This window comes from Balearica regulorum, chromosome 8 (genome assembly GCF_011004875.1).
Source record: "Balearica regulorum gibbericeps isolate bBalReg1 chromosome 8, bBalReg1.pri, whole genome shotgun sequence".
In the NCBI taxonomy this organism is placed as follows: Eukaryota; Metazoa; Chordata; class Aves; order Gruiformes; family Gruidae; genus Balearica; species Balearica regulorum.
In genome coordinates, this window is record NC_046191.1 from 21,276,329 (window position 1) to 21,299,209 (window position 22,881).

At 37.9% G+C, this 22,881-nt stretch overlaps 1 protein-coding gene across 5 annotated transcripts; it reads right to left on the reverse strand.

Moving 5' to 3' along the window:
- Positions 1-1,385: 1,385 nt before the first annotated feature.
- Positions 1,386-22,840, reverse strand: FRRS1 (ferric chelate reductase 1). Of its 5 annotated transcripts, none has more exons than XM_075760007.1 (17): positions 22,447-22,840; positions 21,520-21,679; positions 14,783-14,978; positions 14,441-14,577; positions 13,085-13,179; positions 12,283-12,433; positions 11,280-11,459; positions 10,279-10,377; positions 9,586-9,733; positions 8,941-9,057; positions 8,024-8,139; positions 7,647-7,733; positions 6,593-6,690; positions 6,361-6,419; positions 5,515-5,658; positions 4,343-4,404; positions 1,386-4,235 (listed from the first exon to the last, which is right to left on the reverse strand). In XM_075760007.1, the coding sequence occupies exons 2-17, from the start codon at positions 21,568-21,570 to the stop codon at positions 4,143-4,145; spliced, it is 1,833 nt and encodes a 610-aa protein (XP_075616122.1). In that variant the 5' UTR covers positions 21,571-21,679; positions 22,447-22,840; the 3' UTR covers positions 1,386-4,142. The 5 variants fall into 5 exon arrangements, with proteins under 5 accessions (XP_075616122.1, XP_075616123.1, XP_075616124.1 ...); XM_075760008.1 differs by having other exon boundaries at positions 21,659-21,679; positions 22,447-22,785; XM_075760009.1 differs by lacking the exon at positions 21,520-21,679 and having other exon boundaries at positions 22,447-22,793.
- Positions 22,841-22,881: the final 41 nt, after the last annotated feature.

The window sequence follows — 22,881 nt, forward strand, 5'->3', positions numbered from 1 at the left end:
TACAAGGCAGCAAATCATCTTTTTCACATCAGTACGGATGCCATTCAAAATTCCAATTCAAAGCTGAATCATTTCCAAGGTCCAGCAATACAAAAATCTCTCAAAGCCAAAGCTGGAGTCCTCCTTAGTGCAGTATCATTTGTCCAGAATGACTATCATAGATACCCCGTTCAGCGTGATGCAGATGTTCAGCTCTTGTGGTTTGCAATATGTAAAGTCACTTTTGCACAGTGCAAGGAAGACCAGCAGAAGCTATACAGCAGTTGAATTAGCTCATGTATGAGCTAAAACAGATGGTACCAAGCATGTTCTGAAGCATTTGTCCTGTGCCAATTCTGCTGTGCCACTCCACCAGGTAAGTGAATGCAACGGCTTCTCCATTCACACACCCCACGCCACCCCACCACCCCCCCTTAGAGAAGTTAGGATCAGACCAATGTGAGCAAAGAATTTTTCACAATTACTAGAAGATCATCCCTCTTAACTGTCCTTCTACTCTCTTGAGTCTTTCTTGCTTCAGGCTGCACTGAAAGTCTCAAATCACAGAGATACCAACTTCTGTATTGAAAAGCAGAAGACTGCAGTTTTTGCCTCAATGATTGTCATTCATCTTAAGTTGTTTGGAAAGGGATGTACCCACATAGAGAACAGTTTACACACATGACAAAAGAAAATAAGCCATAACTGTTCAAACAAAAGCTTAAGCATAAACATCAAGTAAACACCCATTTCATAATGTCTATCTGTATGAACTGGCTTGAATTTAAGATCAAGGTTCTTAATAAAGCTTGAGAATTTTTCAGATTAGTCCATCTAGGAATACTTCCTGATTTGAACATCCTTTACATGTCTCAACCGCTGAGAGATTGATGAAAACAAGCAAAATAAAAATGCTGTTATTTGAACAAGAGCACCACATAGTGTTACAAACTGTGATGGAAACAAAAGGCAGGCGATCTCTCTCTAGCCTTCTCAATCCTGGGTAAAGGAAAAACATGAATGTTATTACACTGAAGTCCCCTCATCTTGTGAATTTTGACAAAACAGAAAACAATGTAGCATTCAGTGTAAGGAAGAGAAACAAAGCACACCTTTTCTTAGTGAATTCTGCAGCCTGCATGTTAGCTAACAAAAAAAATTATTTCAAGTAAAGCAAAGTAGCAGTGAATTCCCTTGCATTTGAGCTATTCGCGTCAGTTAGTTTTCGTTCAACGCATACACAAGAAACATCACATGTAGTTAAGTCAACAGCAGATAGGTGCAGCCTCTGAATACTGGCTAACAACTCAATCAAAACAGTAAACTACTTGTGAGACTGATCACAAGTTTCTACTTGACTGGGAGTGTTTGTCTGTCCAGAACCAGGCAAAAAAAATATGCTAATGTTGATTTGTCATCACAAGTTTAATTTGAGAGTAAACAAGAACAGCAAAATCTTCTTGATCTCTTCTTGTGAAGAAGTTTTCTCGACTTCAGTGGGATTCCTTTATGAAGCAAAGTAATGGGAATATTCTTCTATACAATATTTTATCATTCAAGGGAAAACAATAAATTTATATACAGCACCCACCATTTTCTCTAGAACCAAACTGCCTGTCACCTATTTTCCTGCTGATATCAAACACTTCCATAGACTTTTTTCTTCTTTTCTTTCAAAGGAGTATGCCAGAAATTTTAGAAGCACTAGAATAGTGACACATTGCTTCCTCTTACTAGTCATGTAGGAAGGGGGGCAGGGGTGGTTGTGTGAACAAACATTGCACAAAATTAACAAGTCTTTCTGTTATATAAGTTACAATACTCCACATAAGGCCTCACATAAGAAACTAAGCAATATTGCTAACACTGGGAAGGAACAAGTTATCCAAGGAGCAACTGACAATTTTGCCAACTTTAAAGCTGTATTAGATGTGAAACAAGGATTTTTTCTTTTTGAGGAAAAGAAACTGCATTACAGAGATAAACTATTCTAACATTCAATTTCAAAAGGAGTTTCTCCAGAAAGCATTTAGATAGTTTTAATTTATAAAACAACATGTACAAAGAAAACAATCCATTTTGCTGCTAGGCAAGACTATTATTTTCTAGTTTCTATTTGATAGTGTTTTCATCTTAGTAAAAGAGAAAAACTTTTATCAAGATATTTACATTCATGTTTTAAAAACCCTGTGTTCATTGTCACATGCAAACGAAACAACACACAGTACAGCTATTGTATTACAGGAAGAATCTGGCATTGACTTTAATTTAAAAGCCATCAGTTGTGCCTAGGTTGAGGAGATTTTCTTCTATAAACTCATGGTACACAGAGTCCCCCAAAACTTTAGCACTAGATGGGCCTGTGATCCCCAGGCTTTTGAGATAACAGTTCTCTTAAAAACCCAAACCCACACAATTAGCCATACACTTCTTGCCCTTCAGCCTAGGTTTTGCCATATTTCTTCACAGTCCCCCTTTCCCAATCTGCACGTGGCTTTTCGAACTTCCAAGAGGAAGGGGAACGATTCCACTTATGCTCACTTGCAGTCTGCTGCTACTGCTGGCAAATGGATTAATCCCAGCTCTATAAATACCCTTATGGTTAAACCAGTTACTTGACCAGCCAAAAAGATCACTGACTATACACAAACTTGTAGCTTTCTGACTGACTTGTCCTTGCAACAGGCTGCACTGTGGATTTGTGGAGATGGAGGAAGAGGCAGACATAGACAGCTTCAGTAAATGGAGAGAACCACTGCCTGACCCACATGTACAAGTATTTTAGAGGTGGCCATCAGGTTGTAGAGAGATGTTGCTGTAATAGTCTATACCAAGCCAGGCCCCACTATTATTATTCTACCTAATACTCCCAACATTTTTACTACCAGCTAGCTTAGTAGCCCTAGGCTGAAGACATTTTGAAGCACTATATATAAAAATCGATACTTTCCAGTATCAAAAATGAAGTGTGGAAGCCAACTATTCAGACCTGCAAAAAACAAATGCAAAGCACTGTACTTAAGCAAACCATGAACCAAACCAGTTAAACAATAGTCTCTTTCCATTCCCTGTCTATCTAGTTCATATATTTAAATAAATCTATTGTTGACCAAAAAAATGCCCTCCCATGCTGTTATAATGACAGTTCTGTCTCCTAGATATGCCAGCTGAAAGGACTCTTCACATTAACAGAAGCTGCTTTTCCTGAAGTCAAACTCCTAATCTACATTTCACTCAATAGTGCAAATACAACTGCAACATTCCTGAGGAAATATTTTCACTTCCATTTAAGCATCAAGTGGCATAAATCCATCTTATTCACACAGAAAAGTCATGCAGAAACCACAACCAAAGATAGCAAAACACAGAAATCCATACACACAGATAGGTTCCTCCTGACCGAGTTCTGAGTAAAGTACAACTGGTTTTAATACACTTAAGTTGCAAACATGTTTTCTTTATGGTTTAGAAGCACTGAGGGGGAAGGAACAGAACAGTACTTTAAGTGAGGCAAATGATGGTTTTAGTAAAGGACTGAAGTTCCCAAACTCATATGCTTGTGTAAACGTATTGCTCTTAGAGCAGAGATAATTTTTTTTTGCATTTAACTGCAAAGATAGACAACAGCACTTAGCTCATGCATCAATCTGCATTTGTGATGGTTTTTCACTAAAGTTTTGGGTTTGTTTTTTTTTTTTAATGCACAAAATCATGAGCAAGAAGTTGTCACATCACACACCATTAGAATGCAGTAAAGTGAACAGATATGATAGATTCTGGATCAATCTTTCCAGTTTTCCCAATAATATTCACAAGAGGTTTAGGGAACTGACAAAACAGCATTTACAGCATGTCTTCTCAGTCTTCTTAACCTATAAGCTTCAATCAAGGTAATTACTGCAGTTAAAAAATAAGAGACTTCATTCCTTACTCAGGCAAGGACTCCCATTAGAAGTCCCATTAGAAGACAGCTTTTGCAGGGCTGCAGCATCCTTCTATAGATCTGAATTCAAGTTCTCTCTAACAGCGAGCATGACACGTATGTGCTATTATTCTTCAATTACATCTTCAGGGAGGTGTTGAGGGAAAGTTGTAATAAAAAACATTCCTTGCAGGTTTTTCAACTGCACAATATTTCATCACAAAATTCTCAATTACTTATTTCATATTTGGTTGATTGCTGCCAGGAAGGCAATGAGGAATACTATATTGCCACAGACATAGATGGTTAACACAATCTGATTAAACAGACGACCCTGCAAGAGAAGGGGAACAAAAGCCATTGAAATGTCAGGGTTTTTTTCTTGGTTTAAAGAAAGAATCATCCCATCTTATAGTAGTTATTGACAAAATTGTGACTTACCTCTGCTTCTGCAGAGCTGAGTGACTGCAGTATCTGTACTCTGTCATCTTCTATCACTTCAACTGTTAGCAGGAAGAAAAAAAAAAGTTAAATCTGCTCTTAAAAGGGAGTTTTTCATTTTTATACTGCAGAAGTCCTGATCCTGCAACTAAGTCTTACACAGCATCAAATTTGAAGAGACTTGCAAGTGCTTATTTGACATTTCATGACCTGTACTATTATGCTCACAGCACAAGTGAAAAATTATTCTGGAGCTGACCTACAAGTAACTTCTGGACATTGAAGTGGCAAAACATTTTGTCTCTCTTGCTAGAGTGAATCATCAAAATATTGATTTTTGAGCTAAAGAAAACATTTGTTTGATCTAAACCCTTTTCCTTTTTGTTTTAAGATAACTAGATTTCCATTAGCCAACATGAGAACATTTGTGGTTCAAACATTTCAGGTTAATTTCTCTCTTTCTAGGAAGTAATTACTGCAGTTAAATTTAAATTCACATCTTTTATAATCACTCCTTCTCCACATGCCACCTTACACAGCCTCTTAACTAAGCATGCTTCCTCAATTCTGCAGATGTCTCATCTCTGCCTTAGATACAGGTCATTTGCATGTGCACAGTCATCTTCTCTCAGCAACGTTTGCCAAGGAAGCTAAGAATTTCCAATTAATTTACTACCAGTCTCTTCACTAGACACATTAGAGTCAGGATTTCACCTTCATTCCCCCATTCACTCAAAAATGCAAGTATTTGTGCTCAAGTTTCTGATCATTTTGCTCATGCAACAACAGCCATTCATACCAGCAATTTGTCACAATAAAATGTAGACTAATCTGCATGAATTAATCTGGACTTTACTTGTCGACCTAGGATCAAAATCAAAGCAAAGAGTGATATATTCTTGGAAAATGCTTACTCATTTCAGTCTGCCCTTATGAACTGTGGTTTGAGAACCAAGAGGCCACTATTTAAAATGGCACAAAACCAATTTTTCTAGAACACTTTGGTCTTGAAAACTGGTTTACTCCCATATTAGTTTGTACAGAAGACATGACACTATTACTCTAGAGTTATTCCCTTTCAGCTTCCAAGTTAGAGGCCAAAGACACCTCCTGAAATTCAATTCACTGCTACAGCAAGCAAGGTAACCACAGGAGTTTTGTTGGGTTTGTACCTTTACGTATGAGACAGTAGCTGTGTATTTCTAGAAGAACTTCAATACCAACATGCCAGGCTACAAAACCAATCATTGTATAGGTGTCCCATGGGTCAGGTAGGTCAAGTGCGGGTAGATCCATTCCCAAGAACATAGTCACCACTACACAGTAATAACAAGATAAAGAGACAGTAAGAGTGCTGCGTCAGGGTAACTAAAAAATGCTCTCAATACCTTTGGGAACAGACTTCCCATGAACTGCCTACAGCTGCTTAGAGGATGAGGTTAACGGAGTCCATGCAGGTAAAAGTTTTGGGGTTTTTTGGTAGTGTGAGGGGGAAGGAGAGGAGCAAAGGAGAAGGCCAAGATAGTTTTCATCCTGCTCAGTGCCCCATCACATCCCAGTCACACAAACACTAGCATTTGTGACTCTCACAGCCACCACAACATTTGTAGTCAAGCTGCCTGTAGAAATTTGTCACTTTTAATAGCATTACGCCCAGCTTCTGGTTCTGTGAGTTTCTCCTCTCCCATGAAATAACATTGAACTATGTTACTATAAGAACACTATCCTCCGTCTTCCAAGACAAAAAGAAATTATTTAAGGTAAGAACAAGTCCTCATTACAGACAAATCTGAAAGATATCTGTAAGCTTTTTGGTCTTACATAGTCATTTTTGCTCCCTAAAGCTGTACCTGATAGCCACTTAAAACTCACACAGAAGATGGCCAGCAAGAAAATAAATCTTCACAGATGCCTGAACTGGATAGATGTCCATACATGTTTTAGATGAGTAATAGCCCAGACAACGACCCAAGTTCCTTTAAATCACTTAAGGAGTTACAACTATTACTCCTACTCACCAGCTAGTATTCTAGCTGTTGTACCAGTACTCCAGTGAATCCAGTTAAATAATTGCCTCCTACAAAACAATGAAAAGCATTTTATTCATAACACAGTTTGGGGGGGGAGGGGGAAATCAAAAAACATTGTTACTTACTTTAAAGATATCTTTTCAATGTAAAAAGATTCTCTTTAAAGAAACAGGCATATTTAATTCCTGTGGCTGTAACTTAATGAGTTAGTTGTGAGTACCTTGGCGCATGACGAGATGGTCTGAAACCTGCCATAAGTGGTTGAAAGATTGTCAGAGCCATCACAGTACAGCCGAGATAGGGATGAAAACCTGCTTGCTAAACACAGGACATATTTCTTTAATATCGTATCTATATGAAGATACAGAAAAAATACAAAAAAGTTGATGATTTTATTTATGCTTGTATTAGTAAGTTATAAGGGTGAAACAGCACTGCGTTTAGACTGGTAGGGGCAACAGGATGCAATAAGCTGCCCAGCAGCCTGATGGAGATTGTTCTCCTTAGCAGTATTAGACACTGGTAAGTCTGCCTAGGATTTGTCCCACCTTTTTGCTGTATTGAGAAATTCTACTAGCTGAAGAGCAGAGAGTAACACAACTGTAGAAGCTATGCTCCAAGCTCTTCATCCTCAATCCTGTGTCTTGAGGAGAGGCCAATTTCATAACTCCCCCCAGCACTGGTCTCCCCTCTCACCCTATCTGTCCTAATCTTAGCCCTTAAACATTTTATTCAATTTCCCTAGCTCCTAGCTGTGACCACGTTCTCCCACCTTCAATTCAGATACTCTCTACATTTTTCAATTTTTGATATCACATTGCACCAAATATTACACAGGTGGCAGCAGAGGTGTACAATCTATCTAATGTTCCAGTCTAAGCTTAATTACTGGATACAGTTACTCAAGTCCAAGTTCATAACAACACTTATTTACAGCAGGTCTACCACCTTAAGTTAGCCATCCCATCCTCACTTGCCTCCCAAATTCAAGTTCTCTGAGGAAATGGGACGAAGGCTGATTTAGTACATAAAGAAACTGTGAGCAAGGACATTACTTGGGAGAAAGAAGGAAGGAAAGTACAGAATTTTTTCAATTTTAGTTAAAGGAGGCAACATTCTTCTGTGCTGCTAGGATTTGAAATCAGCCTACTTAAGGACAGCTTTTGCAGCAATTTACTCAGCAATAGTTTTAACATCATAGTAGACCTCTTTCCCATTCATTTGGTCCAATCTTTACACTTGGGTTAACAAACAAAACAAAAGCACACACTTACTGGGCTCCAACCTCCTCGGTATATAAAAGGCAACAAAAAAGAAATGCTCGTGAGCATGACTGTGGTCAACATAAGCATACGATGCACCTAGAAAAGTTAAGTTTTGCTTTTAGAAACTCTACAGCTTTCTTAACCCTCTATTAAAATACATTTAACAGATCTACAGTTAAAGATGTTCTTAGTGTCCTCTTTAGACTTGGCTTTAACTAGTAAGTAGGCAAACTTCTGATTTGTAATTGTTTCATTTTATAATATTACAGAAAGGTGAAAGTCGCACCAAAAGTTTAATATCCTATTTCTTGGATTTAGTAGGTTTACAATTCTGCTTACAATGAAGCTAGAAAATACAGTTGGCGGCACAGGGAGATTTTGCCCACCTGAAACCACATTTCCTTTCCAAACAGGAACGAATGCGACCAGACAGGTTTGAAGAATCGTGCAACAATAACACCAATACTAACTGTGGTAATCCAAGCAACAAACATTAATGCTCCTGAAAATTGAAAAATAATACAAGGTAAAAACATGAGTAATCCAGCTGCATATGAACACAACTTCAAAGACTATGTAATAGTTTGGTCTGTACACATATGGTCAGAATTTACCACTGATAAGTTTTAATCACCTGGTTCAGACTACAACTTTATAGCATTTATCTTGCTAGAGGGCAGAAACATCCAGATAAAAGGTAATCATACTATGCCCACACAGCACGACAGAGCAGCTCTGGCTGCTATGTATTTCATACGCACCAGTACAGTCAGTACACACTGGAGAGAAATGATGTTCTGTCACCAACTTAGGCATCAGCAGATGAAAGGTGACATTTCTTACAATTTATTTGACAAAGAATGAGTGATAGTTCTCTCATGGGCCTGCCCTAAAGTCCAGTACTGTGAGAGGAAAAATTTCTCATTAACTTTAATGGCTCTGTACTGCCAGTTGAAGGGTTTCTCATTTTAAATAGAAGTAAACCAATAATGCAACTAGAACAAATTAAACCAGAGAGAAAGAGGTAAACAAAAACAAGTCCTAATTATAAATTTAAGAGAAAAGGCAAATGCAGGTTCATTGTCCTGGGCAAAAAGAATCTTCTAATGCTGTTCTTGAAATGAAAAATTATTAATAGCTTTACTCTGTCTTCACAGTCTCAGATCTTGCTAGCCAACAGCATATATACCACGTGTGCCAGAAAGACAAGAGGAAATACCTACTCTGCAATAATGAGGAAAACTTAACTCTCCCGTCTCAGCAAGTCTAGACCTGGAAGACAAAACTAGAAATTGCAGCTTACCATGAGCCTTGATAAGTCTTGGGGACCGGGAACCTCCAATATCCTGAGGAAGGCCTGTGACATTGTATATTCCATTGGTGATCAGAGGCTGACGACTATGTTTGTGTATTAATCCACCTAAGCAGTGACATAAGGCAGTTTGTTTATGGCTGAGGAAAGCCACTGCACTTGTAAGCATGCCCACTCCTTATTTACGGATGCAAGCCCTATTGTAACTACTGAGCATAATTATACTAAATTTCTCACACACAATATGGTAATTATCATCTATGCTGTCTTGCATACTTAATATACAAGAACCAACTCACCCCTCTACAGAAAATGGCTTTCTCCACTACACACACAAGGCACAAAGAATAATTCCCCTCGATACTAGTCTCCATTTTAAAAAGATGTGACCAGCTCTCAAGAAGCTGACAGCTCCTAGCATCAAGTGGGCATACAACAGACATATACGAGTAAGTTTAGTAAAACTGCCAAAAGCAAACCCACAATCCAAGGAGGCAAAGATGACTGGACTAAGTGTCTCAAACTTGGAAAACTTAGATCAGATACTAATTCTCAGCTAAGCCACATCTTCCATAAGGGCTACTAACTCATTTAGAACTGTTCAAAGAAAAGCAACTGCATGCTAGTCAAGTTTACCTTCACTTGTTTCCCCATCTGCCAGAAAGATGTAGTAACTAGCATCCAGATTAAACCTCCCTTTATAGGCAGGAAGACGAATACTCCTCCTGAAAGAACACTGAAGAACACCATCCACAAGCCTCCATGACACATCTTCAAGGGAATTCTGTGAAACAGGAGACATTCAATACCCAGTCTTTTCAGACTGGCCAAGCAATTGGCTTAAGAGTAACCCTGCAAAAGACAAGAGTGTCATTGGTGAACAAAGAAAGAATGGCAATGATTGGGGATGCATGCATGTGTGAAAGCCTTAGAAGGTATGTCAGTCAATACAGCAACATAAGGGTTGGACTTATTTTTCCAGCTCACAACAATTTTTCCAGCTCACAACAACAATCTCTCCTTCCAACCTTTAGCCCAAGATATATCAATTGCAACTGCAGCCCTAGCAAAGGGACAGAGTAATAATAGGCACAAAGTTCCTCAACAGAGTAAGCTCCCACCACATGACCAACTTTTAAAAATTAAGTTTAGACTGCCAAAAGTAACATTTACTAGGAAGTAAGAGCCCAACCAATCTCACCTTAAAGAATTAAGGATCCACCTTACTCTTTACAGCTGCTGTGCTAAAGAAAAGCACAAAGCAGCAGCATACCATTCATTACTTCAAACCTACATTTGTGGAAGCGTCTTAGTTGTTTTCAAATGTACCTCTGAATCCAAAACAGGAGGACTTCGCCCCTTCAGATAGGCGGTGCTTACGTGAACACTGTGGTCCTCATTAATGCACAGATATGCATCATCACCACCCTGGAGAGTTTAAAAGAGAAAGGTATTTATAGCCCAATAAAACCCACTACTGGCAGTCTCCAAAAGCTCTTTGTTTTAATATATGCAACAAGACCTGAGACAGATTTCTCTAGCTGTCAAGTGATTATTTCTCAGCTTTCAAACACTTCAGTATTACAGAGGAACCACATGAAGTCAAACAGATGACAGTCAGACACATTATGATTTACACTTCCTCCCTCCCAAGGTAACAACCATAATATCAGAAGTTTCTGTAATTATTTAGAATTTACTAAATTAACCAGACAAGACAGAGATGGATGTTGATAATATTTCTAAGCCCTCTTTAGGAAAAAGTTGCTTTTCCTCACAGGTGTAAAGACAGTATTGTTAAGAACCAAGTGTTCTTGCACTAAGGACATGAATATAAACAGCATCTCTTTTGTGCAACAGTTTATGGATTATGCATTTGTCAACAGCACTGTCCCTTCATTTTAACACCAATTAGAAAAAAGGATCTCTAAATACTTTTTAAGATTGAATGGAATCACTCCTGTACAAACAGTGATAAATGCAAATAGTTTTCAGAAAGCATAGCAACTCAGCTTCCGACAGGTGAGGGGTTTTAACTAAGTAAAAAAAGAAAGATTCCTCTAACCACGAATTGCAATCAGCTACTGTGCAATCAGACAGGTTGGATTCTGCTAAGACAGATATCCACAAGGAAATTCTACTGCAAATAGTCTGTAGCGAAAACTGAATATCCACCTAAAGGCAACCTGCGCATCAGCACTATGGGAGAGAAGTTACTTTGCATAACATCTAGCAGCATTTCAGTTTTCCATATGCATGTTTTGCTAGAGTACCATTCCAACTTTACTAAGATCACAAAAGCAACTAAAGAAGTAGGACAGAACACTCACCATCCACTGGTCATGGGACAATGCAAATGCTAAATATCCTTCACTTGGACCACTCATTTCAATAAATACTGAACTCTTCTCATGTTGAAAGGATAGAAAAAAACAGGAAGCACTTTCAGGATCACAGTTTGAAGGGTTCCTAACGCAGAACTTCATACTTCCACAACCTGATGCATTAAACTAGACAAATAAGCAAACAAGTCATAAGCAATGAGAGCTTCCCTCTTCTTCCTCCCTTTGTAGAAGAAAGCATACAAGGAACAGCAAAGAAATGCCATCTATGTCTACATACCAATCTCTTAACCCATCCCTACAATTACTCTCAGACTAGTAGATAAAATGATGGTGAGTTCCAAGCTATACTTTTACTCAAATTGAATTTTCATTTTAAAAATATTATAATAGAATAACTTTGAAAAGAAAGTATAAACTTCACAGAAAATTTCTTTGGTTTAATTTTTAGAAAGGTAATATCAGCTGTAGGATGAGGGAGAAAAGAAGGGAAGACCAGCTACCCATTTCCTTTTGAAGTAGGAATTTGACAGAGAATATACATGGATTTAAAGTCACACTTATTCTGGATCAAATAGTGATGCTCGCTCAATCAATTCAAGAATCAGTAGTGGAAGTCAGTAACACATATGAACTCCTAGAAGGAAGTTTCTGAGCCTGCAGTTACTAAATAGGAAGTTATTAGTCAAGACCAGAACAAGTCTTTTCCCATCTCTCTTCCCAAGTATGCGTAATATTTTCTGACCATTAATTTCCAAATGTTCTATCAACCTTCTGACCCACGTGTGGCATGACAACATTTAACCCACACAAAAGATCAGGCGAGTCAACTAACACAAGAGGGTAGCTATGTTATTAGTCTCTGATATTTAAGTTCCTCATCCATCATCCCTCCCTTTCTATCTATAGGCTGTATTATCAATGTGATTTCATTAAATTCCATTGATCACAAGCATTAAAGATAGCATTATGTAGGTTTATAATTACTTACGGGCTTTGATAAGTAGGAAACCAGGTGTGAAGTTGATATAGCTTCTGGTGTTGTATGCAAGGGTGTTGTTGGGGATGGTGTATTAGGCTGAGAAACAATGGGGCCAGGAATCTTCACCCAGAAGGTCTTGTATTTCTTCACAACTGTGGCTCTTAAAACACACAACACACAGAGTCATTACTTTATACATCAACACCTGATTGTTACTTAAAAAAAAAGGAAAAGCTTCTACAGTTTTTACAATTTCTTTGTAAAACCCCCATCCTTACCCAGACCTCAACCATCTTAGGGATTAAAGTAGAAAAATATCTGAAATCTCAGTGGAAAAATAATTTTAAAACATATTACTGCATGCTCTGTTGGATAGAATAAACCCTCATGCCTGTGGAGCATTATAACCTCAGAGAAGAGTTGTATAGCTTTTATCCATTAGCTCCCAAAAAACTAGACATATAACAGGAAAGTACAAATACTGTTTTGTTAGGTACAAAGCACAGAAAAAGATTCTTGACATTGTATATTACAGGAATGAGAAGTGAGCAGTTAACTAAAAATACTATAGAAATTGGTCTCCAAATTCCTTTCTACTCTCCCTACAAAAATCAAAACAAGCACCTCCAAGCTTTCCCTAAAGAACACGTGTCTGCATTAATGTAGAGTCTACAGCAAGCAAGAGGTGTTGACTTTTCAGGCCATTAGTTGAAGGATACTTTTCAGTTGCTGGCCAATATTTAACACAGACTGGTACAGGTTTACCTTATTTGTGTTTTAATCAACTAGAACTAATAATAGATTTACTTACAGAAACTGTACATGTTTTGGTCCATCTCCAGGAGCAATCCAATAAACTTTTATGTATTTCTTCTTTGCTTTACTTGTGTGACTGACAGCTGAATTCTGAAAACACACACATATAAAGCATTACACAGTGGATATGCACGAAGGAGATTTCAGCTAACACAGTCATCACAGGCTGCAGCTAAATCCTGAACAGACGCACTCTTACACAGCACAGACCCAGTGCAACTGGCTTTTCCCTAGTCAGTCATGATCAAGTCTACCACTGAAACTTATACATACTAACAAACTTTAAGGCTAAAAAGGAACAACTAGAGGTCTTTCAATCCAGAAGGCTCCAGTGATGAGACAGAAGTCCCTGCAGCATTTATGCAGTAATGGTGTGACAACATTCCATTATTTATTTTTTTTTGACAGCTAGATAACACTCAGTTTTTTGATAGTAAGAGCACAAAGGGACAGTGCAACGACTGTGCAGACAGAACAGAACTAGTATTCCAGAGGACAAAACCTAAAAGTACTCTTGGGGTCAGACAGTTATTTGCACAAAATAAACAGGTAAGACAAAGCACTGCAGTTAAGTCCTCAGAACACGGAGGTTACAACTCAGACAGCCTCATGGCTTTACAGCACTGATGAATGGGTTAACTGAATGCCACTGTAGGGCAGGTGGTAGAAGTGGAGAGAAAAAAAAAAATACATATAGGCAGATTGAGAACTTTGTCCACACCAGCTCAGATGACACTGTACATGTTCATGAAAATCAAGCAGGTTGCTGAAACACTAGTCAGAGTTCACATCTCTTGCACATGAGGCAGAATCAATTTATCTAAAACGGATATTGAAGATTGTGATCTAACCTGTTACTAAGAAGGCTCCATTAACAGCAACCAACAGAGCAACATCAAAGATAATAGCCTATTCTAGTGTTTGTTTACCACACTAACTGCCCTAAACTTTCCTTGCTGTAAGACATTTTCGCTGTCCTTAGCAAGCATGGAAAATGATTGGTAATTCTCCTTTTCCAAGCAAATAAAGCATGCCCTCCCTCTTTTTAATATTACGTACAATAAGGACTACACTACATTCATTGTGCACAAGTAGAAATTACTTTATGAATGCTGCATCTTCCTGAAGCAGTCAATAGCCTTTTATCATCAGGGTAGTTTAAACGGCTCATATAAGAATAATCTGACAGAGTTGCAGTGAGCCATGCCTCTATACTGCAAGTTGGACCAATTTCCCAAGAGACTTACTGAACTCAAAGAAGATTACATAGCATAGCTGTGTCCTATTACAGACGTAGTCTAGTACAAACACTTCAGTGCCTGATGTCCCATTTTAAGACACTAGACTATACCTTGGTACGGCCACATGTCAGAAGCTGAGAAAGTCTCTGGTCAACTAACATGAAAGAACCAACAGCAGGGCTATCAAGGTTTTCTGCATCCCGGGCTTGTATGAAAAATCCTTCAAAATCTGGTCCAGACAGATGAACTGAAGCAAGAAAAAAGAAAGGAAGTTGAAATATTTCAACAATGAACACCTGAAGCTCATTTTGCAAGTACTGAATGACTGCTAAATGGATCACCTGAACAAGATTCAACTGCTTACATAGATCTAGTATAGCTAACTGAGTAAAAACATGGTACACCACAAAGAAACAGTAATTTAAACCCTTCAGCTATAACTGACACAATACCTTCTATGTTGTCCCCTGGTTTAAATTCAGTCCCATTCACTGTAATAGTGTGCTCAGGTGACAGTTGTGGAGAGCTACCGTGACAGGGTATCATGCTAGTGCAGGCTTCTCTTACTTTTCCACTTGGATAGCCATCCACAGGTGCATAGAAGCAAATGAGTATCCAAACAGCAAAAGCAAGGCCAGGCAGCTCCATCTATGTAAAGTAAGAGTTACAGGCAATTAAATACAATAAACCTTTACATTACAGGTCACCACTCATCTTTAGAGGAGTCAGCTGAATACTAAAATCTAAAAACATGTTTAAAACAAAAGCATGCATGAGAAGACACCATTCCTAGCTGCAGAAGCTAGACATAATGTGCTCTTCTGAAAACCACCAAACTTTGCAAGAATATTCAGATATCATGTTTCAGGCCACTGAGAGTACAGATAGCAGATGGATCCCTCTGTCCACTGAGTGGATTATTTCTCTCAGTGCATTTTGACATCAATTTTTACATTTCTTTTGCTTATGTCTCCCCCGTTCTCTCTCTCAAAAAAAATCCAAGTCCCTTAAACATCTGCACAGGACAGATGGATCTGAAAACATGTTTCATTGATGTATAAAGGTGTGTTGGTTTTGCAAAACATCAATGCACATCCACAGTACTGAGGAACAACGCAGCTAGCATCAAGCCCACTCTTTTATTAATCATATCTCCAAATTGTGCATCATTACAGACTGCATTTTGTTTCCACAACTCGTGTCTATTTCTTCACATATGACAAATAATTCCCAGGTAACAAGTTCTTCTTTCTGCAGGGAAACTAAATCAGCCAAGTGTCAGAAATAGATTTTGTACATGCAAAAAAGTGATAATTTGGTATAATGATTTAGACAAAGAAATATACGTGTTTGTTGCAGACAAGCAGAAGACTTTTCCTTTGAACTCTTCCTTTTGGATATTGGGCCTCCAGACAATTTGTCAGAATGTAATTGGTTGTCACATTCTCAGTAAGGGAACGGTATGCATGAAAAACATGGGATAGTAGGACTGAAGAGTCTAAAACAGTATATACAAACCCCCAATCTCAGCATTCATCATATGTTTTCCTCTGCCACAATACTGTTTTCAAAAAAGCTATGGTAATTGTTTTGTTACTTAGCAGTATGCAGGTTTACAGTTGTATTGTTGTTTACGGAATGCCTTAGCCAACAAGAAAAAGCATTTGCATGTCCAAAAGGCCCAGAAAACCGAGATAAACTTTCTTTCAATCCTTAGGCACAAGTGGATTATCAGCTCTAGTGGAACATATACCAGGCAAGTAGGTCTGCCTCCTGGAAGTGCCATACCCATTTGACAACTAAGTGATAAGAAGTATCAGGTTATGAAGTTCCCCAACAGCATGCATGGACATGAAGATAAGAAAAGCATGGAGCCATTTCAGACTGAACTCTAATACCTGAAAAGCAGTCAAATGAAGACAAGGCACGTCGTTAGTCTTACACACTCTCCAAGAGTCATCAATATTAACTTGTCCAAGGTTCTCATACATTCAGTGCTAAAAATCCACAATATCCAGGGCAATGCTAGCTTTGTACTTCAACATAAGAGCTCCTTGGCAACTTTACACCAGTAAATAGAAGAAAATCAGAGGGGAGAAGGGGTTGAACAGTTATATTTCAGGAACTAAAAAAACCAACCAAACAAAAAAACCCCACACCCACACTTAACTCCTCCACTCAAATATTCAAGATAACATCATGATAATATCTTTAACTTCTAGCTAAAGTAAGCCTTTCTTTCTAGTTCCAATACTTCTCCAAGCTCTCACAAATCTACGTCAACATGACTTTATTCATGAGTTAAGGAAGCCAGTAGGAGGCTAAAACCTAAGGTTCAGTACAACAGTGGCATTAAAGCAGCTTTTCTATGTACCAGTAAATTCTTCAAAACAAGTTGCTGCAGAAGATAAGGCTGCGTACCACAGAGACAAGAAAAAGGGCAGGTTAATATTATAGTTTAAGTAGCAGAGGATGTGGTAGGGATTTAAAACGAAACAGGACATATTCTTTAGCAGACTTAACTCACTTAAAAGCTGGCAGAAGAGAAAGAGGAAGAAGCAGAGATGAAAAGAATGAAAAAGGCCAAAATCTGAAAGAAGTACTGTACTAAAGAGCAATTTTTTAAAAACATTTTTTATTTTTTAAAACACAGTTAAGTGTAGAAGAGCAATCTTCTCTATCCACGCTCAATGATGAGGGCTAGATCCTATAAAGGATAGTAATCTCCATATTAAAATTTAGCCTTCCTCTAACAACACTTATTCAGTTGCCTTGAAAAGTCCCTTTCCTCCTTTAATCTGGAAATACATTGTGACACTCTATGTTGTGCACTTACACAGCAAACAAGGCAGAGGGAAGATGGGAAGCACTCTAACACCAATCATCCTATGCTTAAGGATTCATTTTGTAGTTTTAGGAAACTACCTCCTAAAGTGTTATTGTAGACAAAACAGTACAATAGGTCAACATTCTAGAGAAGTCGAGCTTTAAGAAATTATTCCTTAATTTCAGATTAAAGAACTCTGGACTTCAAGTTAAATACCATAGTAAAACCCTTTAACACAGTAGAACTTCATACTTAAAACTGTAGTTTGCAGTAGCCAAAAATAGAAGTTTAGAATCACTCATCCACTGCCCCTAATTCAGCTAGGATATCACTGTGCCTCCCTACCCTCTTTTGCAACATGTACACAAATCCTCACCCTTCAGCCAAGATCTGTTCAAAACAAGTCTCATACCAATCACAATGAGCAGGAAAGACAAGGACATAAAAATTTAAATATACAGGAAGGAAGAAGGGAAATCCAAGAAATGCCCATAACTTCTCTGTATAAGCAGGTTAAGAAGTTTCCCTTAGCTCTTAAAGAGTACCTGTTACAAGAGCACAAAACAGTATGTCATGCCTTCATGAATACAACAGTCTGGCCAAAAGAAGGAAAAGGGAGTTAGTCCGGAAAGCTGAGCACATATCATTAGGAGTTCAAAAGTGAACAATATTTAAAAAACACCTAACAAAGATACTTGGTTAAACTAATGAACCAGCAATAAGCAATTGTGAGAAGGGACAAGAAAGAGAATCTTTATACTCAAGCTGAAGATCAATAAGCAGTTATTAAGTTATATCCATCCTCAGCCAACCATTTGCACAACAGATCATCTGCTTTACTAAACAAAAAATCCCAACCAAACAGATGCAGCCACTGGCAAGCAGCAAGTCACGCCTGTATAAGAGTCACCTCTTCTGTAGGATTACATGGTTTCTTCTTTTCTCTGATTAGAGTTCTACAGCCACAATAGGGTTATTTCCCTCCAGGTGATGTCAGCAATGACTGCATTTTTAGATATTTAGCATGTCATATATACCACAATACAGAACAGTTATTTAGAATTTGAGAACTATCTAGCTTTAAAGTTTTAACAAATCATACACAGAAGTACAGGAATCAAAGTTTGTAATAAGTGAACATACAATAAACTGTAGAATGTATGACTTTTTTCTGACATTCCCATTTGCAGGAAAAACAAAGACAACTAAATCTCACAACTACCTATATAAATACAACCCCAAACAAAAAACATTGGGATTAGTGGCATTGAAAGGATTTGTTACAGAGAGGTTAGATTCAGGAAAGCTGAACTGTGATACGTGAATGATGCTTAACCTCATCACAAATGAAAAAATGCTTTTTAAAGAATAAAATAAAAACAGCTTTTCATCTGTATCAAGAAGGACCTGAGAGACTGATCAAAGATATCATATCTTAAAGAACTGTTGCTCACACTATTATTCTACTCCTCCCAGAAACATGGATGAATAAAAAAAACCCAGTTAATTTGCATTCTAATAAAGATGAATCAGCAGATTTGTGTAAAATTGTCTTTTCTAGATAAAAACAACATAACAGTGGCAACACCTTAAATCACCAAGTATTGCCACTGAAGCTAGATTCAAAATAAGAATCTATTTTAACTCAAGTTTTGAGGTGAGAGCACTGTGGAACAGCCTGCTATTATCTACAGTATTTGAAAATACTCTGTTTCCACTATAAAACTTATTATAAATTGTAGATTTGTCCTTCCTGACAGATTTTGCTTAAAAATTGTATTAAGAAAATTTGGCCATAGTGGCTTACTTATGACCCTTTGAAATACAACTCCTCACTGGAGTTGCCTATGCATTAGCAATCAAGTTCCCTGTACTAAAGGAGAATAGGAATAGCTGACTTCAGGACTGAAGCATAATGATGTTAAAAAATATAAATCTAATTCCTGCAACATTTTTCAACTGGCAATTCTCCAGTGTTTTTGTTAACTATCATTTGAACAGCCTGGAAGAACAACGGAAGTTTAAGGATTTCTGCACTATCCAGTAACTTGTTTTCCAAGACAAATGCATTACACTGAAATGCTTGTGTTAATCAAGGGTCTACACCATGTGGTAGCATGCATCAGTAAATGCCGCAAGCCAAGGTTACAAAGATGTGCTACAGAGCATACTAGCTCCATAGTCAGAACACCATCACAGAGCATTGATTGTTGATTTTAGTCTTGTACTATACACAGACTTTTCAGTATGTTATATACGACCAAAGACAGCATAAAATCCAGCAGTCCTTTCTCTACAGATTAGGTACTAGCATATACCATACTATTACAATATAAGACACTTATTCAAACCACTATGTTTCATACCTTTATTTAGGATTAAAAAAAAAAATATTTCAATACTCATTTGTTTGAGGCATGACTACAAATTTGTTAGTCCCTCTCTCCCTCCCTTATCCTCCCTACTTAAATCTTCAGTATTATATATAACTCATATCCCCTGGGAAAAAAGAAAGCTTGTTCAAAGAAACTTCATCATTACCTGTAATTCTAACAGTGTTTCAAGTATCATGTCACTCTTGGGGAGGAAGGAAGGAGACAATTGTGTACTTGTAAGCCATTTATAATACAGTCCTAACTAATACAAAGCCAAAGTGATGAGTGACAGTCATCTTCACCCTTTCCTAACTTGGGCAAAATGCTTCAGAAAGAAGTATAAGCTTTTCCAAGGAAGCTGAGTAATCATAATGTCAATTAATATTTATTTCATATGCAACTTGATTATAACTGTAAAATTCCATTTCATATAGAGATTACTCAATACTAACAGCTGACTTCTAAAGTAATACCAAGTTTCAGTCAAGCATTCCTTCGGCCATACTACCAAGTTATTTTATATATTTGCTGGGCAGGTCAGAACTCAAGACAGAAATAGAGCTTTTTGTTAGAGCACTCTTTTTTGGGAACTTACATTGCATACAACCCACCAGAAATTCAGAGGTAAGTCATGCAGAAAAATCAGAACAGGGGTCCCAAAGGTACTCCATGTGTGGCCAGTTATCCCAACAGTAGTGGGATAACTGTTATTTAAAATAAGAGGCAGCCAAAAAAAGCTCACCAAAATCCTACAACAGATATTCCTGAAAAAGTGAGCTAGAAACAACTGTTTCAGTTCATATGAATGGAGATGTACTATCTAGTATTCTTCATATTTATGATGGACCATGACAAGACGACACCTCTGTAATAACTCAAACATTAATGGTTAAAGACCAAAGTATTATCTGTGGCTTAACCTCAAGAGATTCTGCCTGGTAAGGCAGATTGCAAAGAGAAATATGAGTTTGCTCATAATAATAGCTACCAGCTTCTGTCAAGTTTCAACGCAATACAGCTACACTTGTCTGAAAATTTGCAATTCATCATCCCATTCATTCAGGGGTCATCTCCTCCTAAGGAGGTAGGAGGAAAGAGTAAGAAATAGTTGGAAAAAAATGAGTGCTATAATTTTAGGAATAGAATCTTTAAAAGCCTGAACCAACCATACCAAATTTTAGAAGGAATGTTTTCATGATATTTAGTATACATGGGAATTTATGCTCCTGATTACATCTCACAATCTTACAGTAACTGAATTTGGATAAATAGAGAGCAGTAAGTTACTCTCTCCTGTGCTGAAAAAACTCTTAACAGTCCCTGCAGGTATCAACAGCTAAGAAAGCCCTGGTAGCCTAATTCCTCAAGAGCACAATGTTCATACACAAACTCAGGATTTCTACACAGAAATAATCTTCTTTCAGCTGTTTAACAGAACATCATTAGCTACAGAATATGAGATCTAAAACTAGTTTCAGAGAGGAAGAGGACATGAGAGGAGGGGCAGGGCAAACATATTGCCAATTCAACTGTACAAAAACTACCATAGCCAGAAATTTTATCCTGAGTACCATCAGACAAGAGGGCAAGCAGAAAAGGAAAAAGCCATTGAAAGGAGAATAAACTGTATTAACAGAAGGTATTTACACCATGTTTCTTCAGAAATACACTCTTACAAAGCAAAAGCAGACAGTCTCGGTGTCTAAGAGTCACCATCCCTCCAAGTTCAGAAAAAGAGCTTGGGTTAACTTCTGCTCATTTAAGTGTGGTGCTATCACAATAGCTAGATTGAGCAAAGGCACAAAACAAGTAGTGTTCATATTCACAATAAGCTACTACTTTTAAAATACAAACACACACCCACAAGATGACAAAACATACATACCTCAGCCTCTTGGTCTTTCTACTCAGGAAATATTCAAAGAGAACATCAAGGCTTTTCTGTTTCAAAACAAATTTTTATAGCAGTTTAAGGGTAAGTACTTACCTTACAGCCAGTCCTTCTGTTAAAGTGACCAAGTCTGAGTAAAAATGCCATTAGCTCTATACTTATAGTAAGACAACTTATATTACATTGTAACCTCTTCTATTCGCCTTGCATCTAAAAGTATTAACCTTTATCATACCCAGGATCAGAGGAAGTTTGCCTGAAAGAAAAAACAGTACACACACAAAAAAAGGAAACATTTATAAGCTTTCTTTACTTCAGGCACACATTTTATGCTGCTTCCCAAGCTAACCCATACGACCCTACACTTCAACTGAAGTGCATGAAGTTGTAATGAAGCACTGACCCTACAGCTTCCTTTGTCAAACCTACTTCCCCAAGCCTCAGAGAGTTTCATATTAAGTAATTATTTTAATTACTTTCTGGTGTAGTTAAAGGGAAACAACTCCAAACCAAACAAAATACAACTTTTGGTACCTTCTTCTTCAAAGCATAAGTTGGTACAAATTTGCAGCATGATTTTTAAAGCTTGTTATGCATTTACTCCCTATCAAAGAGGCACTTTCTCTTAGAAGCAATCTGAAAAAGGAATATGATAAGTTTGTCTCTTTTCCATATATCCCAGTATGAATGAATAAGAGACAAGGATTTTGCCCTGTTTGGCTGTTTACTTTGATTATTTAACTTTCTGTTGGGCAGTTGCTCTGCATACAACACTTAAGACCCCAATCTTGCAAACTTTTAAGTTTCAGGCTGATCTAAACCCAACATAGTTTGCTACCCCAACAAGTAAATCCAACTATAGCATCAGCACATTTACTCTAACAGTTGCCATACAGCCACATCCTATACACATTAATGAAGAAACAAAATAATAAAATAACACTCACATAACATTTAGAAGCAAACAAGATACAAGAGGAACATGGTTGGTGTGGCTTCTAAATAAAATAAGCCATAGCTTACCTTTACTTATTAAAGCAAACAGGCTTAGGAGTTCTCTCTAAAGCAACTCACAAGTGCTTGCATGAAAGGCCACAGCTACAAAGCACTTCAAAAGCTTCACCTGACATTAATTTGCTTCATAGCTGCTACAGATATTCTATTAAGCGCATATAGTTTTGAAAAGCTCACAGTATCTGCATTTCGAGAGTTTAACCACAGCGTTCTGAAGCTACAACAACTTCTCTAAGACAGCCCTAGCTGCTGTACACCACCGTCACTCCACACAGCCCCACACTCTTCTCCCTTCTTCGGCACCGCTCCCGCAGAAAAGGGCAGCCAGAAAGCGCAGGCGGGCTGGCCCGCCCCCTTCCTCTACTTAAGCTTCTCTCCGCAGCAGCCGCCGCTTTTCTAGCTGCGGGGGCGGGGAGTAGCTCCGACACGGTCTCCCACCGGGTA

Coding starts and splice junctions, on each gene's coding strand:
- FRRS1 (XM_075760007.1), bottom strand. CDS start 21,570: ATGGCATTTTTACTCAGACTTGGTCACTTTAACAGAAGGACTGGCTGT. Junction 14,578..14,782: donor ACCAGGGGACAACATAGAAG/GTATTGTGTCAG, acceptor TTCTTGCTTCAG/TTCATCTGTCTGGACCAGAT. Junction 6,691..7,646: donor ACCGAGGAGGTTGGAGCCCA/GTAAGTGTGTGC, acceptor TCCTGTGTTTAG/CAAGCAGGTTTTCATCCCTA.